This window comes from Equus asinus, chromosome 7 (assembly GCF_041296235.1).
Source record: "Equus asinus isolate D_3611 breed Donkey chromosome 7, EquAss-T2T_v2, whole genome shotgun sequence".
Taxonomy (NCBI): Eukaryota; Metazoa; Chordata; class Mammalia; order Perissodactyla; family Equidae; genus Equus; species Equus asinus.
Genome location: NC_091796.1, coordinates 47240878 through 47265000, shown reverse-complemented (window position 1 = coordinate 47265000; position 24123 = coordinate 47240878). Strand labels below are relative to the sequence as shown.

The 24123-nt window shown below is 36.1% G+C and overlaps 1 protein-coding gene across 5 annotated transcripts in view; it reads right to left on the bottom strand.

Annotated features, from left to right (window-relative positions):
- The window catches only part of ZNF521 (zinc finger protein 521), a 272769-nt gene that overhangs the window by 112747 nt on the left and 135899 nt on the right, over window positions 1–24123 (bottom strand). For 4 of the 5 annotated variants that reach the window (XM_044774508.2, XM_044774511.2, XM_044774510.2 and 1 more), the window contains one exon: window positions 14950–15034. In XM_044774508.2, the coding sequence (XP_044630443.1) occupies window positions 14950–15034 (85 nt within the window). The remainder of the gene's footprint in view (window positions 1–14949; window positions 15035–24123) is intronic. The other variant, XM_044774509.2, reaches the window with a different exon arrangement.

The window sequence follows — 24123 nt, the reverse complement described above, 5'->3', positions numbered from 1 at the left end:
TTTTAAATTTTTTGCCTCTAAACAAACCCATAACACTTGGACCAAAGATAATAATTTTTTGCCAAAAGACACACATACTTGCATACAAACTTACTGAATGTATCATTACTAAGATAAATTAAACTGTTTCAATAATTAAAGGAGTTCCAGTTATCTAAAACAGCCTGGACATAGAATGCAACCTTATACTATTTCCAGATTTTAACATCACATTTATCCCATGTGATGGGGCACTTCAGCATAATAATGCAAGGATCCTAGGATGCAGGAGACACAGAAATAATGTCACAAGCAATTCTTCACATTTGGTGCTCACCACATCAAGTGCAAATAGTGAACTTAAACATGAAAATGCAATTTGCTCTTTCTAAGGTATACATTTTTATCTCTCGCAAAAAAACACATTCATTTCCAGCGCCTCGAGGTAAAAAGGATGGCATCTATCACCAGAGCAGAGACTGTCTGAAGGATTTAGAAGCAATCTTTTCATAATGCTTCTTTTGGTGAGGAAGTGGAGTTATGAGTTACTCAAAATTCATAAAGATTATTAAGTTTACATCCTCACAGAAGATTCCCCACCACTGCATCTCTCAAGTATACATTCCAGCCCCAAACTATTGAGAATATGTCTCTGTTTCAGGATATTCATCCATTTTGTGGCATTAGTGCTCCATTGCATAAAATAAAGGTTCTTTTCATTCAAAAAAAAAAAGAAAGAAAGAAAGAAAACAAAAAGACAAATTGCTTTCAGTGGAATAAGCCTACAATATCTATAGTGAATTACTGAATTCAGGGTACTCATTCTATCAATATTCCTTCTTGTAAGTGATTTTAACAGGTAAGTAAATTCCTATTTCAGCAAGTTTACTCCAGATTATCAGCTTCTGTGTTTGTGCCTGCTGGGCTATTTGAATGATTACTCTGTCCCCTCAAGCCCTTAGCTTTGACCCACTCAGCACCCATGGCAGTGACCCCTCATGGTCAGGAAGCTTCCTAAACAACAGTAAGCTTTCCTGCTTGATGAATTCCAACCTCACAGCTCATCTAAACTGAGCCTATGGGCTTCATGGTTTTCTTTCTTACCCTTCGTGTAGGTCTATGGGAAGTTATGAAACATATTTTTCTAGTCCTCCCATGAGCAAGGCCAGGTTCACAATTTGACCTCAGAAACACAGCAGTCCTGCAAAGCCAGACAGCCTGATAGAACTGAGTATTAGCGCTCTCTGCCTGGCCTAACACAAACTATCACATGCAGCACGGAGCAATGTTACTTATGGGAAATGACAGGCAATGGATCCGTGGGAGAAAAATAATGGGATTTAATCACATAAAAAATATCACAGGCACACAGCTCCTTTTCAACAAGCTGCCCACCTCAGGTGAGGGCACATTGTTCTTATGAAACTAACCACTCATAATTTATGATGGAGCTGCCTAACCAGATCTTTTGATCAGATTAAGTTATAGGATTCTGGACACACCCAGAGATTCCCATTCCCATCATGTCAATATTCCCCCAGGGAATGATTTAAATAAACACACAAAAATATCTATCTATGCATCAGAGAGATGTCTCAGATGTGTGAGGAATGATCCCAGAAACAGTGCAGGCTCATGTGAAAGACTGTCATAGACTAATTAAGGACACTGCTGCCGAAAAAGGAAGGCTGACCCTGCAGTCTTATTTACACAATTTCCAGCCAGAGGTCTGTGAAGGGGAACCCCAGTGGAGCATTTCTATCTGAAACCCAAGGGCACCCGCATTAAGGAAACTGGTGTAAATGAATCCCTTTGCTCAACGACAGAAGAAACGAGACCAATGCTTCAGTTATCTTGATATGGAATATATGTGCCGACCCTCTTAGATTCCCACATAACGAGCCACAGTTACCTCTTATTTGTTTATTCTTATTATTATTGTTTGCACTTCACTATGCATTCAATTAGAAGGAGGACATTTTGAGGCAAGAACGATTAGCTCTTTAGACAGAAGGTAGTGATTCAAAAATTGCAAAACTTCAGCTTTCAAAAATAGCCTAAGTGACCTCTTGCAGGACTCTGACCACTCTGTAGCAAGCAGGAGGCAACCCCTGTGAAGAGCGAATTCTGGCAAAGTTCTCTCTTCACAGATGATGCACAGCTTAAGCTATAATGAGTTTTTGGGTTACAAATGCTGAACGCATTAATATTCCTTGATGATAATTATCACAGTATAAGCACCTTTCCCAATGTGAGTAGCATAAAGCAACTGAAGCAGCATTTTTACTACATTTGAAACAAGCTGGAAAATGGGATTTTCTACTCTTGTAACCCAGGGTCAACATACATCAAGCACTGCATATTAAATACACCTATATATGAACTCCACATTACTTTCCTTCCCTTCTGGTTCATGTATGCCTAAAGCTATCGCCTTTATCCATTCTTTATTATGAAATTCTTGATGTGAACATACAAGTGATACACGTAATTTCAAAACAAAATGTATTTCCTCCCAATCATATGAATCCTATGTCTCTTCTTAGAAGAATACAAATCGCAAATAAGATCAGTAAGCCGTGTTTTACAGATGAGATGTGTCTCTGTGCAGTTTGAATGAATACTGTGGTCACTGGCTGCATATAAAACAGGATGAAAATTAGAATCGAGCAAACAGGATCCTAGAAAAACCAAACACATTACATACCAATCTGAACAAACTACCTGGCTTTATCTCTACACCTTCTAAACTAAGACTATTAAGCACTGAAGGGTTTAAATGTGAATTCTAACCCACCAACATGATGACAGTAATGATGTCAGCATCCTATTAACTGGCACTATGTTCACATAAGGACCCTAAAAGACAAATTTTCATTCCAGATTAAAGGAACAATTATTGTTATTTGAATAGTAACTATCAAATATTGTAAGAAGAATTGATAAAGAGGATCCATTCTGCATCATATCAGTGTGCACAAAAATATCTAATATTCAATATTTGCCATAGACCCCAAATAGACGCTGTAAGGATTTAACTTACTATACCCCAATTTGATTTGATAACATGCTCTGAATGGACTATAAATTGATTTTCCCTCATCTCTTTTTCTTCTCTTCCCTCTAATCAGTGAAAAAGAGAAAATGGCTATTATAAAGCTGATGCTGGGATGGCTTAAAACAATCACAATATAAAATCTTCCTTTTTCTTTTCGACATGCTATAATGTCATTTTAGTACTCTACGTAAATAACCTCAACAGCATTTTGACTTAACAGTGACAAAATGAAAGTCAGTTTGAACTCTTAATCCAAAGAGCGTGAATTGATTTAGGTATTTTGTAGGTGTGAATCTGCTGAATTCATTTGTACCATGTTAGCCCACACTTCATTTAGAAAATATGCCACGCTACAACTCCTTCAAGTTCTCTAACATCATTTTTACTTATGTGCTGAAAAACGTCTTCAAATCCCATTTGACTAGATGGCAGGGTTATGAGGGAACCTTTACTAAATATTTAACAGCACTATCGGCTTATTAAATACTATAATGTGAGAGCCATGAAAGCATGATATACGGTGCTCGCCTTTTTTTTTAAACTTAATGCTGGTGCTCATTCTGAACACTCTGCAAGCCCATTCATCAGTAGAACTGATGCATTTTAAAAAGTCCTCATTTACTAGTAGATAAATGTGGTTAGAGAACCTTTTTAGCGTCGAAATGACTGGGAACCTGTTTGGTTTTGCTGTGCAGAATGTGCTTTACCCTGGATAGAAAAAAAAAAAAAAAACCACCTCACGAAACATTTAAAAGGCCATTTTGAAAGAATATGCAAAAGCTAAAGGAACACAGTTAGAAATAAAAAAAAAGTAGGGTGCATTTTTGTTCACAGGAATTTACATGTACCAAAACAAGGCAACAAATTCACAGGCAGCTGATAAAGTACATGTCTTCACTAAGTCCAGAGATAGCGATATATATCAGATAATGAGATTACCAACTGAGACTGTTGCTTTTGACCATGACATTGTTGGCAGGTGACTTAATTTGCAACTATTCTTAATTGCTTTTTTTTTTTAATAAAAATGGTTAATATAATGTTTTTGCATAAACTATAAGATATTTTAACTAAAACAATGTTTTTTCAAAAAAAATTAATCAGAAAATGTTTAGCCTGTTCCTGTAGAAAGTAGGTATTCTCTCTGCAAAGATATCCCAATTCACAAGGAGATATAGTATAGTCTAATTTAAAGAAAACTCCCTTTCCACTGGAGGCCTGCAGAGCGAGCATCTATCCTGTAAACACTGTAACAAATGGTTCTCTGTCCTCCTAGTTCTCAGTGGAGACTCTTGCTTTTGAAAATGTCTTGTGGTGACTTACTAAATTCAGGCTATTTCAATTAGTATTACTGCACATTAAAAATTAATTGCAGTACTGAGTGGATTAAGGTTTAAATTTCAATTCTACAGTATGTGCAGTAGAAATGACAGCTAAAAATCAATGCTCTTTGGCCCACAATCGGAAGTATGTACGGTCGAATAACGTGGGGCTGGCGTCACTGGCCAAGCAGTTTTAAAAGACTTGATAGTTCAATTGAAGGTGTGTCAGCTCTAATTCTAGATTTTAGTTTGAATGCTGCACAGTAGCCCAGCCTCAGAAAAAGAAAAACAGAACAACAGCTGCACTAACAATTTGGAAAAGCAAATGGACACAGGTACTCAAATTATGACAACAAAGGGATTAACAGTCACCGAAAATTCACATATAATTATCCCCAGGCTAAAATCTTGTTCATAATTCTGTTCAATATGAACACAGTTTCTCTGACTTAAATCTACACTATTTTTCTTAGTTATTGGGTGACAGTAGTTAGTTGGGGGCAGGAAATAGGCTATTTTGTAAAGAGACCCCTCTAAGATATACAATATTCATAATGACTTTATCTATGTTTTAAGGAAACCCGAGAAGATATTGAAAATACAGATCTTTTCCTTAAATCTTTCCCTTTCCGTAATCCCACCGAAGTCCCCTTTGTAAATTATGAAACCTCTTTGGGGAAGGGAGAAATCAGTTGACCATCCTGACTATAAATTTATAACATCTACACAAAATGTTTGAAAAGAAATGGGTCGCTTTCATACACAGTAAACTTGTTCTTCTAAGAAGGTGAGGAACATTACAAAATCAACAGAGTAAAGTAGCATTTATAAAGACCCACAAAGCCCCCCAGGATATCTGGGTCTGGAACTGAACGGTGATTGGTATATGCCTGAGAGAAAAAAAAAAAATGATGTCTGCAATGTTCCTTAAGACCCCCTCTGTGTTGCACCAGTGGCCAACAGCAAGTCCGGCAGCAAGAGAGTCAAGAAGATGGGAAGTAATAATAACAATAAAAGGAATAATCTGGTGCAAATGGACCCCAAGGTGTAGTAGTCATCCCCATGCACCAATCACCCTTCACTGCAATTTACTGATGTGGCTTCATTACAATACAGCATAGAAAGGGGTAATGTGCGAAGTGCACTATTTAAAGCTACGTGGTTTGAAGCAGGCACTGCTGGGGAGGCAAGTCAGAGTGTTCAAAAGTGAAATTACCTGGAAAAACATTAAATAGAGGTGTAACATGTATACAGCATAGGGATAAATTCGGGAAGAAAGAGGATAAAAGGTAGTGGAGAAAACTGTTTCTTTAGTGAAATATTAAAGGCATTTCAAATTAACTTGAATTAAAACATTCTCTGAAGAGGTAACAACTTGTGGCTTTGTTAAAAGGAAAAGATAAAGAATACGATGTTTCCTGTTTGGAAAATATAAACCAGCCGTTTCCTATTCTTATTCTCCATAAAATGAACCTAAACAATATTTTTAGGTGAACTTTGACACTGCACATTCAGGTTACTATTGTCTAAAAGAGAAAACCATTAATTTTCTGATTCTTGCCTGCTGTTGAAAATCTTACTTTTCAGTCAGTGCCCAGAAGATTCTGAAGCAATGTGTTAAGAGGAAAAAAGAGATTCTTTCCTCACCAAGGATCATTGAGTATGTCATTGGTTAATTCTTGCTCTATGCTGCTCATTAGCATTACTCTCAAGTTTCTGGCTATCATATCCGAAATATTAAGACATAATAACTATGAAGGTGCAGATAATTGGATATTAACCAGAACATACTTGACTGGGCAGGAGGTAGGGCCCTGCTTAAACTAATCCTGAAATATATTAATCACCAATTAATGAAAGGGTTTCTAATGCATTTTCTATTATAGAACACCTCCGAGTACCTAAGCTTTTTCTAACAAAATGACTTGGAATAACAGGGTAGAAATAAGGAATATGGCCATCTGACGATGGCTTGAATTAATTCTTTACAGCCTGTTGTCAGGTAATCATGAAAACTATAGTTAAAGCCTTGATCATTTTTTTTACAAAGTCTGATGGGAAGAAGAGGGGACACTTTTCAATGTGTAGTGGCATTGTTTTAAATTCCAAATTTATCCCTTTACATGGCAGAGCCATAGCTAAATATTTCATCAGAGAGCTGTCATAACATTATGTGAGTCTTCCAGCCTAGGGAGACCTCTAGACCTCCAACCTAACAACAGATGTACTCTTAAAATATAAAACCAATTAATGGGAGCCAGAGAAGTCCAGGAAAGGCACACTTTGTACCTAGTAAACAGTAAGTAGTAAGACGTTGATGAATATATTAAGGGATAAAAACCTTGACTAAGTGGTGGTTGGAAATTAACCACCACTTCGATGGAAATAAAGTAATGCTAAGCAAAGAAAAAAGGAGGAAGAAAACAGGAAGAGGAATATAGAGAGAAGAAAGTCACATTTCTGTACAATCCATATGGCTAGGAGATTGCGTCTGATACATCAGATATTATATTTGCTTGTAAAAGCCCCCACTAAGCTCTCTAGAAAAACTTCTGCTCATATCCACCGTTAGAGAAATTGCTACAGAAATGCCACTCATCTAAAAGAAAATAAAATTTCTAACTACGTTACTCTTACAAAGGAATTCTAATATCTTCTCATACTTAAAAGGTATAGCTCCCAGATACTCTGAAAAAGACTTACATTTTTATGTCACAGAAAATAGTGTTTGGATTAAGGCAATGTAAGCAAGGGATTGAAATGACACCATCTCTCCATTTTTGCTGGCTTTATTCACTTAATTTGATTAAAAGAGTAAGAAAACTCCTATTATCTCAGAGGTTTTTTTTGTTGTTGTTCTGTTGTTTGTTGACTTTATTTTTAGTAATTCTTAGATAAGCACTCACAGCAGATGAGCTAAGATACGCAGGCAAGTAGGCCCTTTTATCAACAATTTTGCCGTAGAAATACACAAACATTTCAATGGCTCTTCATTAGCAAACAAATCAACAAGTGATATTTTAATGCATGACTTTATTCCATCTCTGTGGGGACTGTAGTTGAGAGTGTGATGTACAGTACAGAGAAAGGAATCATCAGCCACAACGTCCCAGGGCTCTCTCCATTGAGGACTTCGCAGCCTCTGCTTAAAGAGTGCATTTAATTGACTGATAGACAGTAGCTTCTTTGTTCACAGAAGACAGCGAAGTAATGGCAGCTTGAAAATCGTACCATCTACAGGGTCTCCTGAGACTAGTAACAGGGGGATATGTGTCAGGAATAAATAAATAATCTAATTATTAAGCCACTTCCTGTCAAGTTAACTCCAATTTGTTGGCTTTTGAAGGCAACAAAACGAGGCATTTTTCCTCATTATGCTTCTCTTTTTATACCAGTGGTAATCACAGGCGGATTAAAGGGTGCCTGATTGGTTTTTTTGTCAAGGAACTGAGAAGCAGCCAACAGTACAGAAAAACAGAGTTGGGGTTAGAAGAAATTTCATGCTTGTCTCCTTTCCAGCTCCCTAACAGCCCACACGGCTGCCCCATACAGAGCTGCCAGCTGTACAGCAAATGTGTACCCCTCCAACTGAGGCCTACCGGGCCACAGGCGCCATCCTGAGAGCTGTGAGATACCTTGCAATCTTGGCAGGTAGCTACTGCTGTCATAGGCATAATTCTAAAGGTGACCTATGAAACCCCATCAGCTCACCAAATGCAACAATATGAGCAGCTGAAGTTCGACACCCACTCTCCATATTGGCTCCCTTTCCTTTGTTTACTGCTATTAATGGCCCCGAAACTAGGAAATAACCTATGGAAATAGGTCATGAGAGACCTTTTCTTTTTGTGTCTGAACTGATCCTGTGGAAATAGGTCACGATGTGTATGCGTGTATGGGTGGGTGTGTGTGTGTGTGTAGGAATCGATCTTTTTACCTATTGCTGATGACTTTCAGTGCTCTCTGTTCAAAAATGTTTTGTAAACTTCATTCAGAAACAGATACTCACATTTGATAATAAACATTTCAAACAGTGAATGAAAAACGGATACACTTGTGGCATATTCTACAGCAAGTCAGAGGTGAGGACAAAACGACAGCCAGAAGCCCCGCCACTGTGTCAGCCAGTCACATGGAATATCCATCTGGCACAGACTCTCTTCCCGGCATCTCTGTACGGAGCCTAGGAAGGAAGGTTGGCACCCAGTAATTCTGCTCCAGAGCAGCAGGCTTCTGAGCCCTCTTTAAGGGCAGTGTGTTCTAAAAAGTAACAAGAAACTGCATCTTCAATCTGTCTGTGGGCTCAGTCAGAACCTTCAGTCTCACAGAAAATTAACATCACAAAAATGTCTAAGAGGCCATCTTAGGGGCTTGTAAATTAGAAACTCCACTAACTGCCTGTATTATTTACTCTTGTAAATCAAAGCTGCTAGACGCAGGTTAAAACCCAAAACAAGGATAAACACCCTGATCTGTCTTTTAATCGCTTAACACTGAAATTAAGAGACAGGCTCAAAGATTTTCTTTAAAAGTTGCTTAAGAAATAAGAATCCAAATAACCAAAATGAGCTCTTGAAAACTGAGTTTTATTCCAATAAGATGTTAAAATAAAAAAAAAAACAAGGTCTTTTCCTTTTCTTTTTCTTTAAATTGTCTTTGTTTTTAGGAAGGCTGATCATGGAAAAGCCTTGATAAGTTCCTGTGGTCCCACTTTGCACTCAGTAAACAGCATAGCTATGTTCTATTTATGCCTGTGTATGTCCTTTCTGAATACATCTTGAATTTTTGTTAAATTGCGCAGATAATTAAACCCTCTTCATATTTACAGGCTGCTTCATTGGTACGATGAATTCTGTTTTCAGTTACTGTCTGCAAATTCCCTCTCTGAACAATTTCATACTAAGCAATAACACTTCATTTTACATAAGTTTTATCTGATGTCCCCATACAGAGCTGCCAGCTGTACAGCAAATGTGTGGTTCTCAAACTGAGGCCTACCAGGCCACAGGCTCCATCCTGAGATCTATAAGGCACCTTGCTGTCATTGGCAAGCGTTCCCTGCTATCACTGTGACCATCGCTCCACACTGCACACAACTTAAAATCATCTGATTATTAGAATTTGTGGCCCACACTCCATTTTATCCTTTATTTAATCTATCCCCAGATCACACATTTGTTTAAATGTTTTGGCTGGTTTACAAATCATGCAGCCATCTGCACAGTAGGTGTGACACCATTTTTTAGACAAAAGTTACGTTACAAACAAAGATAAAGTCATTTGAAATGCTTTGGTGTTTGTTATTCTGCCTGGTTCACTTGGACCAACTCTAAGAAATAAATAGAATTATCTGTGTAAATCGATGAACGTCTATGAAAAACAACACCCAGCAGAACGCCGAGCTTGCTCCATTACCTACGTTAATACCATGACAGCTGAGGAGAGATGACCTGGCCCACTTCTCATCTCTCCTGTACAGATGGCTATTAAAGAGAAAGTATCCCTTTTGTATGGTCCATGTAGAAACCCTTTATGGGCTTTTCAAATAAGCCAGCATTGCCCACATGAGGGTAGCTTTCTGTTACCATTAAACTGCCCAGATTTCATCTTTTTTAATCCAGCTCTTGATGAAATAAGCCAGTATTTCATCATATTTAACACCAAATGCTTCTTTCTTAATTCCCTGAGTTTTGCAAGCAATCAAATGAAGATGACTTAAAAAAAACTTCAATAGTCTTCTCGTTTAGAATTAACGTTAACTCCAAAGCACCTAACGACTTTGAGCTTCGCAGGATAGCGCAGGTACACACAAATACACACCCCCACATACATATGCATTGTTGTAGATTCATTTCTATTCATTTTTTTAAAAAACAGGCAACGAAAACTGAGAGTTTAAAGGGCAACACAGCCCTTTATCTCCCTATGCAGAGATCCATATCTTTGGATATTTCCCCTTAAGACATATAAAATCCCAAACCACTATAGACCTCAAAATATTGGTTTTAGTGTATTCTAAAGCAAGAGCACTCAAGCTGAAATGTTTCAGGGGTGATACTGAATGTCACAAAACTATAATGAAGATTAGTCACATAGCACACCATCCACTAAAGAAATGGAAGGAAAAGAATGCCATTTGTGACCTTGGGCATCAAAGAAATTGCAGAACATATGAATGTCACTTGCCACGAGAACAGACAAAAATTTCACCACACTGTACAAAACTGATTTATGCATTCTTTTCATCATGCCATCAGCAATGTATATCACGTGTAACATAACACACAGGGTACATATCTTCCCACGTGTACTGAAGAAGACTTGAATCTTTTCATGGTCTTTTAAAAATTATATCTATAGAACACTGAGTATTAGAGACCTGGATAAAAATAGTCAATATCTTTGCACCAGTGTTTTCATATTAGCTGTCCTTTACGGTCCCAAATTTTAGATTTGCTTTCCTAAGAGATAAATACATTTGCTTTCCTAAAATGCTCTAAGCATCACCCTTGATCCATCTGGGACAGGTTTATCAGTGGCTATTTCTGGATTTTCCTATTTTTTTCACAAAACAGGGTGCTCTGCCACCTTAGATACAATTTTGCCATTACAACACATGAACATTACAACAGATGAAAAAATATGAAAAAATAAAATTTATTAAATAATAATTTCTAAGTTGGTTTTTAAAAATAATTCTTAGGGAATGGCTTGTACCTATTCCCTTCATATTCTCCATCCAAGAATTTCGAAAGGGAGGGCAGGAAATGACCATAGCTACATCCTGACCACTTGCCCTCCAAAGTCCATGACTGTAGCAATCAATTCCAAGAACAATGGTATTTCTCCCCTTTGATCATTTCTTTGTCAAGCTGACTGGCCTTCGATGGTGAGTGTATTACTGGTTGTCTACCACCAGCCGCTCGCAATTTGCTCACTATGTTTCATGAGACAGTTGTTTGTGGCTGTTTGGAACACATTTGTCTCTTTGGGGATTTATGCGCTAGTTGCAATGCCAACCTCCGTAGTGATCGAAATTTCTTTCTAACTAAAATAGATAATTAGAGGCTGGTAATTATTGGTCAAGAATTATCAGAGTGAAAAAATTAAGCTTCTCATAAATAGTTCTTGGCAATGTCATCTCTTTATATTATCACATGCCTAACAGCCCTCTATTCAGGGCACTTACAAATTTACTCTACTGCTGTTGAGCCTCGTAATTTTATATGAGGCAATCCCTTTGCTGGGTTAAACCCATTTAAATTCTCTGGTTTCATCTCTATCTGTGCTAATCCATACCAAATAATAATAATAACAGAAACTTCAAAGAGGAAAATAACAATAAATATTTACTATACTGATAGAAAGAGCCAGGTGAATAATGAATTAAAGGACATAATACACAATAGCTTCTTTCTGTATTCTCAGGTCAAAAGCCAATGTAAACTATGTGAAAGGAACAAAGGAAGACAAGAAAAATTTTCTCATCTGTGCAGGCTTTAAAAGAGGGAAATCTTTTCCCCAGGAAAGCTGTTAAAATGGTTTGTAGCTCTTTTTGTGTGTATGTGTAAAGAAGAAAAGAAACCCCTAAATAGTCACTGGTCTGATTTCTTACTGAAATTGTGTCAAAACGTGGTGGAGAGTGAGGTTGTCTTTTTTTCCTCAACAGACGTTAAGTCAAATCCCTAATGCATTTTTATTGAGTAATTATTCCTGCAACTCAGACCATGTGTCCACACCTAGCTGCAAAACGGCACTTAAGCAGAGCGTCTCCAATAGGTATCTGGTAGAAACATTGATGGTTTTCCTCTCGCAAATATCCCTGGCCAATAGCCTAAGACCAGCACATCCAGAAAGAAGAGTGGAGGTTCTCTGACATTGAAATTGCATTAAAACACGTGTGCTACATAGCAGCAAATGCAAATGCCTTGGTTAAAGAAGGAATGTAAAGTTACACCTCATTGGGTCATCTGCAGGCCTTGTTTTCCATCAGGTGACATACTCCTTCCCCTAGACTGATTGAAATGTAAAACAAAATCTATAAAACACTATATTCCCTCTTAACAAAAAGAGTAAGAGGCTTTTCAGATAGCCTCTAATCCCTATGCCCTGCTAAATGTCTGGTTGAGATTATTTTTTGATTAGACAAAAAACATACACAGATACACGACCTAAAAATACCTACCCTCAATGGAGGTATTTTAGCCAACAAAATAACGCTGCCTGCCTCATTTGAAAGACTAAGTATCACAGTGGGATTTTAAAAAAGGATGTCTTTGCCTTGGTGACATCCTCTCGTTACGCATTCTCTCTCTCTAGATATTAACAACACGAATGGAGTTTAAGGACTTAGATGCATGGTCAGCAGATATAACAATTAAATAGATGCTATTCATTTGTTTAAGCCTCACGTGCAAAAGAACTACATGTTTTATTATTAAAAATAGCATGAATATTAAATAACTAGGCCCTCTGTGAAAAGGAATAGAATTTGCTTCTCCGATGGAAGGTGAATTGTTAAACGCTCAGATCCCAAGAGGAGGTGAGTGTCATATTAATCCACCATGAGGTGGAGGTGGGGAAAGCCATATAGGAGAAACACAAGTGGAAAGGTACAAAGTAATTTAAAAAGAAGGACCAGAAAAAAACCAATGAATGTTATGGACAATGATACTAAAATTGCAAAGTCAAAAAGTCCTCTCATGCTTAACATTCAATTCAGAATCTAAATATGCACAAGAACATTAATATTGTAGTGAAAAATATATTCAATCTGTTCATCTGGGTCCTGGGATAAATAATAAATCCAGAAGCAAAAATAAATTGACATAGACTAAAACTATGCAAAGTTCTAAAATCCACAAAGTTTCACTAAATTTCCCATAAGCTGCAAAATTCCAAGGAATTGTTTTCATTGAAATCCATGTAAAACTGCAGCATGAAGCAGAACCATGAATGACTGCCACCAATAAACTCTACTCAAGAGATGGAAAATACTGACATTTATCATTTAGCAAGAAGAACTCATTTTTTCTAACCCATGCCCCTTCCCCCAAAAAACAGTTTTGAAAGTTTATATACAGTATTCTTTTGGAATCCAAAACAGAAGGGAATTGTATTGTTTACATTCCTCTTACATGTTGCCATTATCTTCCAAACATGCAAGAAAGTTGTCAATGTTATTCCGTCACATTTAAGAATATGTTATTTAATGTCTAAGAAAATTCACTAATAATATTAGTACTTATATCTGTAAAATATAGAGATAAAGTGATCAATATTTCAGCTGTTATGTATATGTTCTAGTTCGCACAATTAAGCACTTAGTCTTTTATAAGCAATAATCCTCCTAAAGACCCATCATTTGAAAACTATAAAGCAAATCCTATTGAAAAGCTATTAATCAATTTTCCAACATGCTTTTGAATTTATCTTCATTAACATCTACAAGAGCATTAGAAGTTCTGTTATGGTGGGTTTTAATGATCACATGATAGTTGGAGCAACCTTTCCACTGAACCTTCTTAGAATGCCGCCGATTAGTGTATAATAAAACTTCTTTATCCTTGAAAGTAAGTTCAGAATCTAAAACACTGAGTTTTCTTTCCTGTCTTAGAGTTTGATAATAGGAGAGCATGAGCTTAATTAGACTCTTTTACATTATATCACAATTATTTATGGTACTGAATAATACCATGAAAGGAGTATGAAATTAAAAAACTCTCATAGTAGAAAAACACAAATGAGTAACCAAAATAGTATAAAGTAATAGCAATTGTTTTACTAGTAGAAAAGATCTGCTTGATAAAGTTTAATTGGCTGGTGAAACTCTTAGTGTTATTACGAAGTGCTTATCAAATTAAAAAACATAGGAGGTAACCCCAGAGGAATTAAGGGATAATAGGACAATATGAATAAGTGAAAAAATTATCCTTTAGCTCTAGCCCTTGTGACACATGCAAAAATCCCTGAAAACATTGGCCTAGAGTGACTTTACCCAAACCGCTTTTATAAAGATCTACGTAAAATTTGGTGGGGAATAAAAAATGATTACTGAATTCTTTACGTGATCTTTATGATCATGATTATTTCCAGGCTGTTGAAACCATACATATAAAACTATTTTACGGCAATTTAAATTATTTATGTTTCCCTATCACAAAAACTCACCACTTTAGATTTTGATACAAAGATGCTTAAGCAACACACAGCAGTGCCATTACCATAATAACTTCTGAAATTAAAACCTGTCTAAAACTCTATGGAAAGCTAACATCCAGTTCATTAACCATTCCTGTTAGTTTTCAATAATGCAAAAATGATTAGAAGTTTAATTTGTTAATCACCTGTGTTTAGACTGGCAGTAGATATATAATCCTCTGCAGAAGTCTAAACTAGCCCTTGCAGAAAATAAAATGTGCTAATGCCTTATCAGGCCTAATAATAGTAATAAAAAAAATCAATCATGCCTAGGTAAACCATTAATGGTTGAACAATTAATTCATCTTTAACTCTGTTTAATTACATAGGCATTGACGTACACAAGCAGGAGAAAAATCTATCTGTAATAAGGTTTAGAGTGTCACTCACCAATCATGTGATTTGCAACATGAACCTGAATATCCCATTCATTGTAGAAAACCATCTGACACTTGATGCACTGATAGGTCTTCTTCTGAGAAAACAAGTATAAACAGAATTACTTAGACACACGCACTTTTTATTGTTTTCTTTAAAAAACCCCAACCCTACTCACAGCATTTTTTTGAGATGCTGGTCTTACATATGTTGCTAACTAAGCTGCTGTGGGCTGCCTGGGCAAGGTTCCAGGAGTTCCTTACTAAGACCTTGTGGTTTGATCCACGCTATACATTTAGTTACAGTTAGAAAAAATGAAGGCCCACAATTATGGCATACTATGTTTTTAAAGGTCCCTGAACTCAAAACAGAAATTAGTATTTACAAAAAATCTGTAACACACGGCTGAGTTTCATAAACTGATGTCTTTGAAGATCAGGCACATTTTCGTTTTGGCCAAAATAACTGTGGTGTTGCTTCTAGACATCCCTAAGCAAAATGACCAGTAAGTTAAGACTCATGGAATCTAGCTAAGAGATTTAGAGTCTATAATTTTTAGCTGATGTCTGAAATTTAGATGATGTTTCAGAAGTTGCTAGATACTAGCATTTAAATACAAATTTTCACCTATAAAGAAATCACATTACAATGAACATCTAACACCATTTTATCACTTTATACAACAGTCCTGTGAAGCGGATAGAGCAGGATTTATTATAATTTTTGTATCATAAATAAAGAAAGTGAGACCCAGGCAAGTAAAAAGACTTGCCTGATGTCACAGTGCCCTACAGCTGGGAAGAGAAATAAGCTCTTTTGATTGTAAATGCTAGGCTCTCTGATAAAAGCAGCCTTTATGATTCCACATCTTTATTATTGTGTTCCCCATATGACTCAGTACATACTAGATGAACTCAATAAATAAGTATTGGTTATGTTTTCCAGAACACAGCTACATACGTTTCTTTATGAAACAATATTTACAATTAAAAACTATGTAGAAAACAAAATAAACCATTATGAAACAACCCATTTTGAAAATCTCCCAAACATGAGAAAATGACATTTTTAAAATCACATCAACGACATTTTGTTAAGGCACTCTCATAGAATTGTCTTTTCATCTGCAGTCACATAAAATTGTTTTATTAATGGTAGCAATAGGAACTATCAGTCTGTAAATTGCAGTTAATTTTAAAGAACTCAACAAAATCAAAGTTAAGCACAAAAAATTTAGCATCCTTTCATTAGTGATTAAGATCATAAAGCCCATTAATGTGAAATTTTCTTAATTTTTGCCACTTAACGTAGTATTTGCTTCTGCAACAGAGGATAGTATTCCTTCTAAAATGCAGAAATGCAGGCATATTTCCAACGGAAGCTTTCTAAATAATCTAACGGGCGTTGTACATTAGGCATATTGTGAATTGACTATGCTGAATCTAAATATAACATGGACTTGAAAAACCCTGACAATCACCAAGGAAGATTTACTGCGCTGAGCTGTTTACAAGATGCTTTTGATGGTGACATATAGAGCAACATGTGTTGCGTAAATAACATCTATCCCTTTTTTAACAATATTTCCCTTTAGAACTAGTTAGAAAATATTTCTTACTCCCAGATGACCTACATTATATATTGTTTATTAGCATACTTCTAGCACTATTCCTGATATGTGACCTTGTTGAAAAACAAAGAAACATAAACTTAATGGCTAGTCTTTTCTCTTGTTAGCACAGTAAAACATACAATATGTCGAAAACTGTCTCCAAAAATGATGACTGATGAATATGTTGGCAGAATATACTAGGGCTTTTTTTCAGTGGTCTAATAATAAAGAATAAAATCACTTGACAAGACAAAATAATAAAATGTCTTCTTAAAGGCACTTACTACTACTTTCAAAATGAACTGACACATCTGAAGATCTAAGTATGTAAGTTTTCTTTTACCATTGAAAGAAAATGCTTTTGTCATTACTGATAATTCAAATACTAATTCTACACTTAAGACAATGTCTAAACGTTACTTTCTACTCTTATTAACAATGTCATATTCTTATCTATAAGCTCCTAAATTTGGGGCTAGATGAAACAAGAGTTTAACGTGATCAAAAAATGTGCCATGATCTTAAAGTGCAGTAACTTGGACTTCACCTCACCACATATGTCACATTTCCCAAATACAAAGCAAGGATATGCAAATGAGAGGTGTTAAGGTTTGCTTTTTAAAGCCATGGTATAAAATTCATTTTTATCTTCAAGTTTTTAAAAAAGTAATTTTAAATGACCTTTGAAGCATCCCTTATTATCATTATAGACTCCTAGCAAAATATTTGAGACCCCTGCCCACCTGTACACCATCTTTAAGTAAAGTGATTATAACCTGTGAACAGTGTTGTCCTTGGGGAGCTCAGTCCCTTGGAGGTAAATGCATTCCAGCTCTGTACAGCCGAGTTTATGAAGGAATTCTTCCTAATTCTAGGCCCAAGTCTGCTTTTTTTCACCCATTGGTCCTAACTCTATGCTCTGGAACTATAAAGAACAGGTTGAATTCCTTGTTTAATATGACAACTACATTAACCCCTTTTCAGACTACAAATAGAGGGAGGGTATAAAAAATGCTTTGGACAACTTTTACCATCCTGGTTACTTTCAACCAGGTCAATCTTTTCGCAAATAGACCCCCAAATTCAGCGCAATTCTCCAAGGGTGTCCTGACCCTTGCAGAGCATAGGAGCACCTTCACCTCCCTTAGGACCATCACTTCCATTTATATAGAAGACAACAAAAAAAAGTCAAGTGAGATCATTTCTTTTAAAAGCAGATTAAAGTAGAAACAGAACTGCCATTGTTTGGGCCCCAGGTTGGCCTTTCTCAACACTTAAAGTTGTCAATTTACTTGAAATGCTAATTTAGTACAATTTTTAAAAGAGACTTTTTTTCATTAGCCTTTTTTAATGTGCTACTTGGGAGTGGGGTTGTCATTTCCTGATTGTTCTCTTTTGTTTTCTGATACTGATAGATGTAATTATCAAGGATACAACTTTTTCCCAGCACCTCATTATTTTTGATTGATTTTGAGAACAATTTAAATGTGCCTTTTTGACATTCTTGTTTTCAGTTAGACTCTGGTTAAGGTACTCAAAGACTTTCAGCAAAGAGCATCTCATAAATTAAAAAAAACTATTAGAATCTTTAATAATGTATACTTAAAAAAAAAAACATTATTCTGATGAACTCCACACCCTCCTCTCAATCTGTACTCCATTAGGATTTAGGCTTCACATTTAGCCTCACCAAATTAAAAAAAAAAAATTATACTTTGTAGTTATAAATTGCTTTGATTTTTTTTAAACAAAAAACTGAGGATAAAAAAAAATCAATGAGTCCATAGTAATCATCAAAAACAGAAAAAGAAAAAAATCTCAGTTGCCACCATTGGACGGGACTATTACATGTATCTCTTGTTCTGAAAATTGGTAATTAAAGGCACAGAAGCATCATGCTTTTTTAGGAGGAAGTGTAGTTCATGCCTATTTGATGAGGGAAAGCTCTTCTTCTTTGAAGGCTGACAGAAGAGATGACAGAATTAGAAATTCACCATTTTGCCATGCCAAATAAAATTGTCCAAAATAATCATTAATGAATGCTAAAACTATTAAGAGAATGTTATTCTGAGATACTCAATTTTCGACCTTTAATAACTACAAAGAGAAAGACATGTCTTTACAGTGGATTCGTCTAGTGGTAGTCACTGTAACCAGACTAGTTAGCTTCATATTACTCCTAATAATGGAGCAACCTGACATTAGGTGTCTCAGTGTGACGCAATATGAAGGATAATACATCACAATAAAGCATTCTTATCTAAAATGTAGACCTGAATCTAACCAAGCCCTTAGATGAACAGTCCTGTTTTCAGGAAATATAGGGATGGAGAAACAGGTATCACTTTGAGACAAAAAAAAGCACACAAATCTAGAATATTTTTCAACACAAACCAAGAATATTTTTGGCCTGTTATCCTCAAAAAGTCAATGTCACAGGGGAAAAAAAAAGTGGAGAGACTGCTCTCAGATGAGAGACTAAAAAGACAACTAATGAATGTAGTATGTGTGTAAATGTAATGTGTGAATTCTGATTTGGCAAGAAAAAAGCTATAAAATGGTTTTTGAGGAAACTGAAGAAATCAGAATATCAGCAGGTTATTAGATGATATTGAGGAATTATTACTGTTAATTTTCTTTGATGTGATCATGGTATTGTGGTTATGTGGGCAAACATCCTTTTTACTGAGAGATACATACTGAATGTTTAGGGTGAAGTGGTATGACATTTGCAATTTATTTTCAAAATATCTAAGAAAATATACATATACATATATAGTTACATATAGATAAAGCAAATATGCCTAAATGTTAACAATTATGAAATTTAGGTACACGCTTGAACATTTTCATAACAAAAAGTGGGAATAAATGGATAGGATAATCATAATATGTAGTTTTTTAACATTAAACCTAACCTGATTAACCCCATCCCCTCTGCTCATTTTATACCCGACACTTAGCATACATGAAAAATAATTTGTGCTTGGTTGTTATAAGCAGCTTTGCAAACATTTTTGGGGTTTTTTTGATGATTTTTTCTGTTTGTTTATATTTTACAAATCTATTGTATAAACTCTAAGAGTCAGGAATCATAGCTTACATTCATTTCTATAATAAAGTAACAATTTCTTACAATTATATCATGCTTTACAGTCTGTAAAGAACTTGTATGCATAAAACTCATTGCAACAAAACTATGAGAGTTGATAAAGGAGGAATTATTATCCTCATTTACAGATTAAGTGATTTGTCACAAGTCATTCAGATTGTGAATACCATAACCAAGGCTAGTATTCTACTCCGCCTACCACCCACTGGGTTTTAACACAGTTTACACTAAGACCATTTGCAAGTAACTTTACAGTTGCATTTTAGGTGCATTTTGAAAGCAGCCTTGCCTTAGAGTTGTGTAGCACTTTATTCTTTGACAATGCCAGGGATGGTATAAGAACAGCTTACGACAGCAAAGGAACTGTTTCCAGACACCTTTGCCGAAGGCTCCCAGCCCAGACCCTTGACCAAGATCCATAGAGTAGGACTGGCACCCCAGAGTCCCCTAGTCCACTTCAAGAGAAGTCTACTTCTCTTTTCTCTCAGTGGTCTACAGTTTTATTGCCATACTTTAACCATATATTTTTATTTGTTCTGCTCCATCCTGAAAGAACAATTTCAGTCTGAGAGCTCATGTATGTCTCCAATTCTGTAAATTTTCAGCTATCATTTCCTCAGTTTTTATGTGTCTCTCATACATTTTCCATTCACTTCTACTGGAATTCCTATAAGACACAGATCACAGCCTCTTAATCTGTTCTCCATGTATCTGAACAGTTTTTTCCTGCAGATTTTAAAAATCCGTTTGTCCCTCTATGTTTTGTTGTAGGTGATTATCTCTGTACCCCTACAAACCGCTGATTCTCTTTTCTCTGGTGTCCAGTCTAGAGTTTATCCTATCTACCCAAGCTTCTATTTCAATGACTAGTCTTCACTTCTAACATTTCTAATTTTAAACACAAGTGTTCTTGTTTTATTTCTAGTTGGATTTACTTCATAATTTCTCATTCCTTTTAGCAGAAATCATACCTTCATTTACCTTTCTGAGCTTCTAAATATGCTTGTTTCAAAGTCTTTGTCAGACTGTTCCATATAACGAATTTCACCTGGCGTAGATTCCTGGTCTCAGGGCAGTTGGGTTTTGCTGCTCTACTAGTATTAGATTCATTCACATATTTTGGAATCTTGGTTAGAAGCTCATTTGTAGTGAAAGCTTGTTTTCCATGTTCTCATTCCTCCCTTTTCAGTCGTTTTGCCCTTGTTTCTATCAGGCCATCTAGACCAGGCTAGCTCTCTCGGGGGTATTTCCTGTGTCTGTGTTTCAGGGATATAGGAGACATTGAGATTTGAATCATAGAGCCAGCATATGGCTAGTTCAGTTTTAAGTCACAAAACTGTTACTTTCTTCCTACCCCTTTAATACTCCAGCTGAAAAATCCTAGTTCTAGGTATTGATCAAAAGCAGAATTTTTCTTTTCTAGTCTCCCGTCATGAGCAATGAAGTTCCTCCCCAGACCCTGCTTTAAGAAGTGGGCCTAGCTTTGTCCAATAGGGGTTAAATCTAATTTTCACTTCTTATTTCTGGAATAGTACCCAGCAGACCCCTGGCTTCAGCCCTGATAACCACTTGGCTTTTAAATTTGGTTTCTGGATCTCAGAGATGGAAAATTGCTTTGAACTTGACTAAGTCTATTTTGTTATCTTTATATTTTATCTATCATTGCTATATTTTTGAAGGATCAAAGCATGAAGTTACAGACCCACTTTTCAAGGATGTCCCATGCCCTAAACACCCTCTATTTCACCGATCCCAAACTTTGGCAGCAGCCACGAAGGAAGAGCCAGTTTCAGACTCAGTCAGGACCCCCTGAGATCAGGATGTTGTAAAAATGATGCTATAAAATATCCATTCCAAATATACCCAGCAGTCTTAGTAGGAAAGCAACTTTAGTATCCTCTTTCTGCAATTAGTTGCTACTTAGTGACTTCATCTTTTAGCTGTGTAACAAATCATTTAATGACTCTGAGTCTTTGTTTCCTTCCCTGTAAATTAAAAATAATAAAACTTGCATCTTAAGAGTTGATGCAAGAAGCAACTGAGAACTACACAAAAGTGCTTAGTACCATGCCTACCATGTAGTATGCCTGCATTCAATAGTAACCATCTTTATTTCTCTTCACGTAACACGTTATTACGGAGATGGAATGGAATACTATATGAACTGTCTAGCACAACAAAGTTGCTTGTCAAAGATTGGTTCTCACTCTTTTACTTGGACATTGCAACTATATTAAAATTTCTTTAAACTAGAATCTACTTATTTAGATTTTATTAAAATTAACAAAGGTTAAACAAATGTTTATTTTAAAAAGCTTTAAAAATTAATAGCAAAAAGAATATCACAAGCTGGTGACAGGGTTGAGGAGTGGGTAGGAAGAGGAAGATAGAGCATATAGAAAAGATAAACCAGGGCCAGCCCCGTGGCTGAGTGGTTAAGTTCGAACGCTCCGCTTCGGCGGGCTAGGGTTTCACCGGTTCAGATCCTGGACACGGACAAGACACTGCTCATCAGGTCATGTTCAGGCAGCATCCCACATGCCACAACTAGAAGGACCCACAACTAAAATATACAACCATGTGCTTCTTGGGGCACTTGGGGAGAAAAAGCAAAAAAAAAAAAAAAAAAAGAAAAGAAAGTTTAAACCTAGCTAGGAAAATCAGTGTATTCAAGGATTATGGCAATATACACTACCATTCGAAGAACATATATATTAATTACAAATGAGACATATTTAGGATCAGTGGCACTTTTACTTGGCAGTATTTTGTTGGCAAGCAAGTGGATATTATCCGTGAGAGAAAATAATAAACCTACAGCTTTCCACAAATACTCAATACTTCAGACATTTTACTAATTTAGTTTGGTCATTTTCCAAGTAATTCTGAATTGGTGTGAAAATAAGTCACTGAACAGAGAGGGAAAAAAATGGGTGAAATGAAATGAAAGCTACTACTAACAATGAAAAGCTTGCCCAAATAATGCATTGAAAAATACCAGTATCAATATTCTTTTATGTGTTCTCATGGTAGTTAAAAGAAAGATGCTATTATTTTCTTACAGATATGGTTCATGTCCTGAGATTAAAGACTGTACAGCACTTTACTCAATGCCTGGCACGTGTTTAGAACTCAATAGTCAAGAGATATCAGACATAATTCCTAAACTCAAGGAGTTACAATATAATTGGGGAAAGAACACAAACAAACATTAACTGCTGTAAGTATTCTGCCTAAATAACATGGCAAAGCTTTTCAGGACCACGTGCCAATCAATGTATGGCAAAGAGAAGAGAGCTAAAACACATCAGATAGGGACGATTAACATGGACTGAAAGAGTCAAGAAAAAACTCCCTCGGAGAGGAAAGACTTCTCTGAGGGACACAATGGGAATAATTTCCTTGAGTTCAAAACTGAGTCACAAAGTGCCTAGTACATGCCAGGCAAGTTGCTCACAGTCTAGTGGGGTATTTGGGGGAAGGAGGAAGGCAATTCAGAATAGAAGCTGGACTAAAGAAGATTGCTCTGGCCAAATGACTGGACAGGAAAAAGAGGGGAGAGAAAAATCTAGTAAGACAGAACCTGGGAAAAGATTTTTGTTTTAAATGACTAAGTTGCAATTTTTTGTTTTAATTTTAGACAAACTCTACAGCCCTCTATGGAACCAGAAAAGAAAAATATATTTATTTTTACAAATAAATCCAAAACTCCATGAAGATATAAATTTAAGTTACCATTAATTTTGAAATCAAGGAGCAAAACAAGTCCAACCATTTTTTTCAGCTTTTCTTGGCTTCTCTTTGAACACTAGATAAAATAGCATTAAAATATTTATTTTCAAAGGCATCAACAATAGTCAAAAACCAGGAAATAATTGAGCCTTCAAAAAAAATCTGACTAGTATTCAGTAAAAAACAAAATTCAGGGGGCCGGCCCGGCGACAAAGCAGTTAGGTGTGGACATTCCTCTTCGGTGGCCCGGGGTTCCCAGTTTGGATCCTGGGTGTGGACATGGCACTGCATGGCAAGCCATGCTGTGGTAGGAGTCCCAGGTATAAAGTAGAGGAAGATGGGCATGGATGTTAACTCAGGGCCAGTCTTCCTCAGGGAAAAGAGGAGGATTGGCAGCAGTTAGCTCAGGGCTAATCTTCCTCAAAAAAAAAACAAAAACAAAATTCAGTGTCAAAGATGGAGTAATTTCCATGAATTATACCACACAGATCTCCTGGAAGCAATTTATTGCCTTGAAGTTCACTAAGAATCATTTTATTTTCTTTAAGTTTAAAATTAACTGTCTCCAAATAATTTTCCTCAAAATTTGCCTTTCTACATACTTAAACTTGATGTCTAACACTAAAAAATGAATTTAAGCCCAAGTTTCCCATGGAACAAGATGCTTTCTTAGGCTTACTTACTCATCTCCAATGCTCTGATTTTTTCCTGATTCAGATTTTGAAGTTTC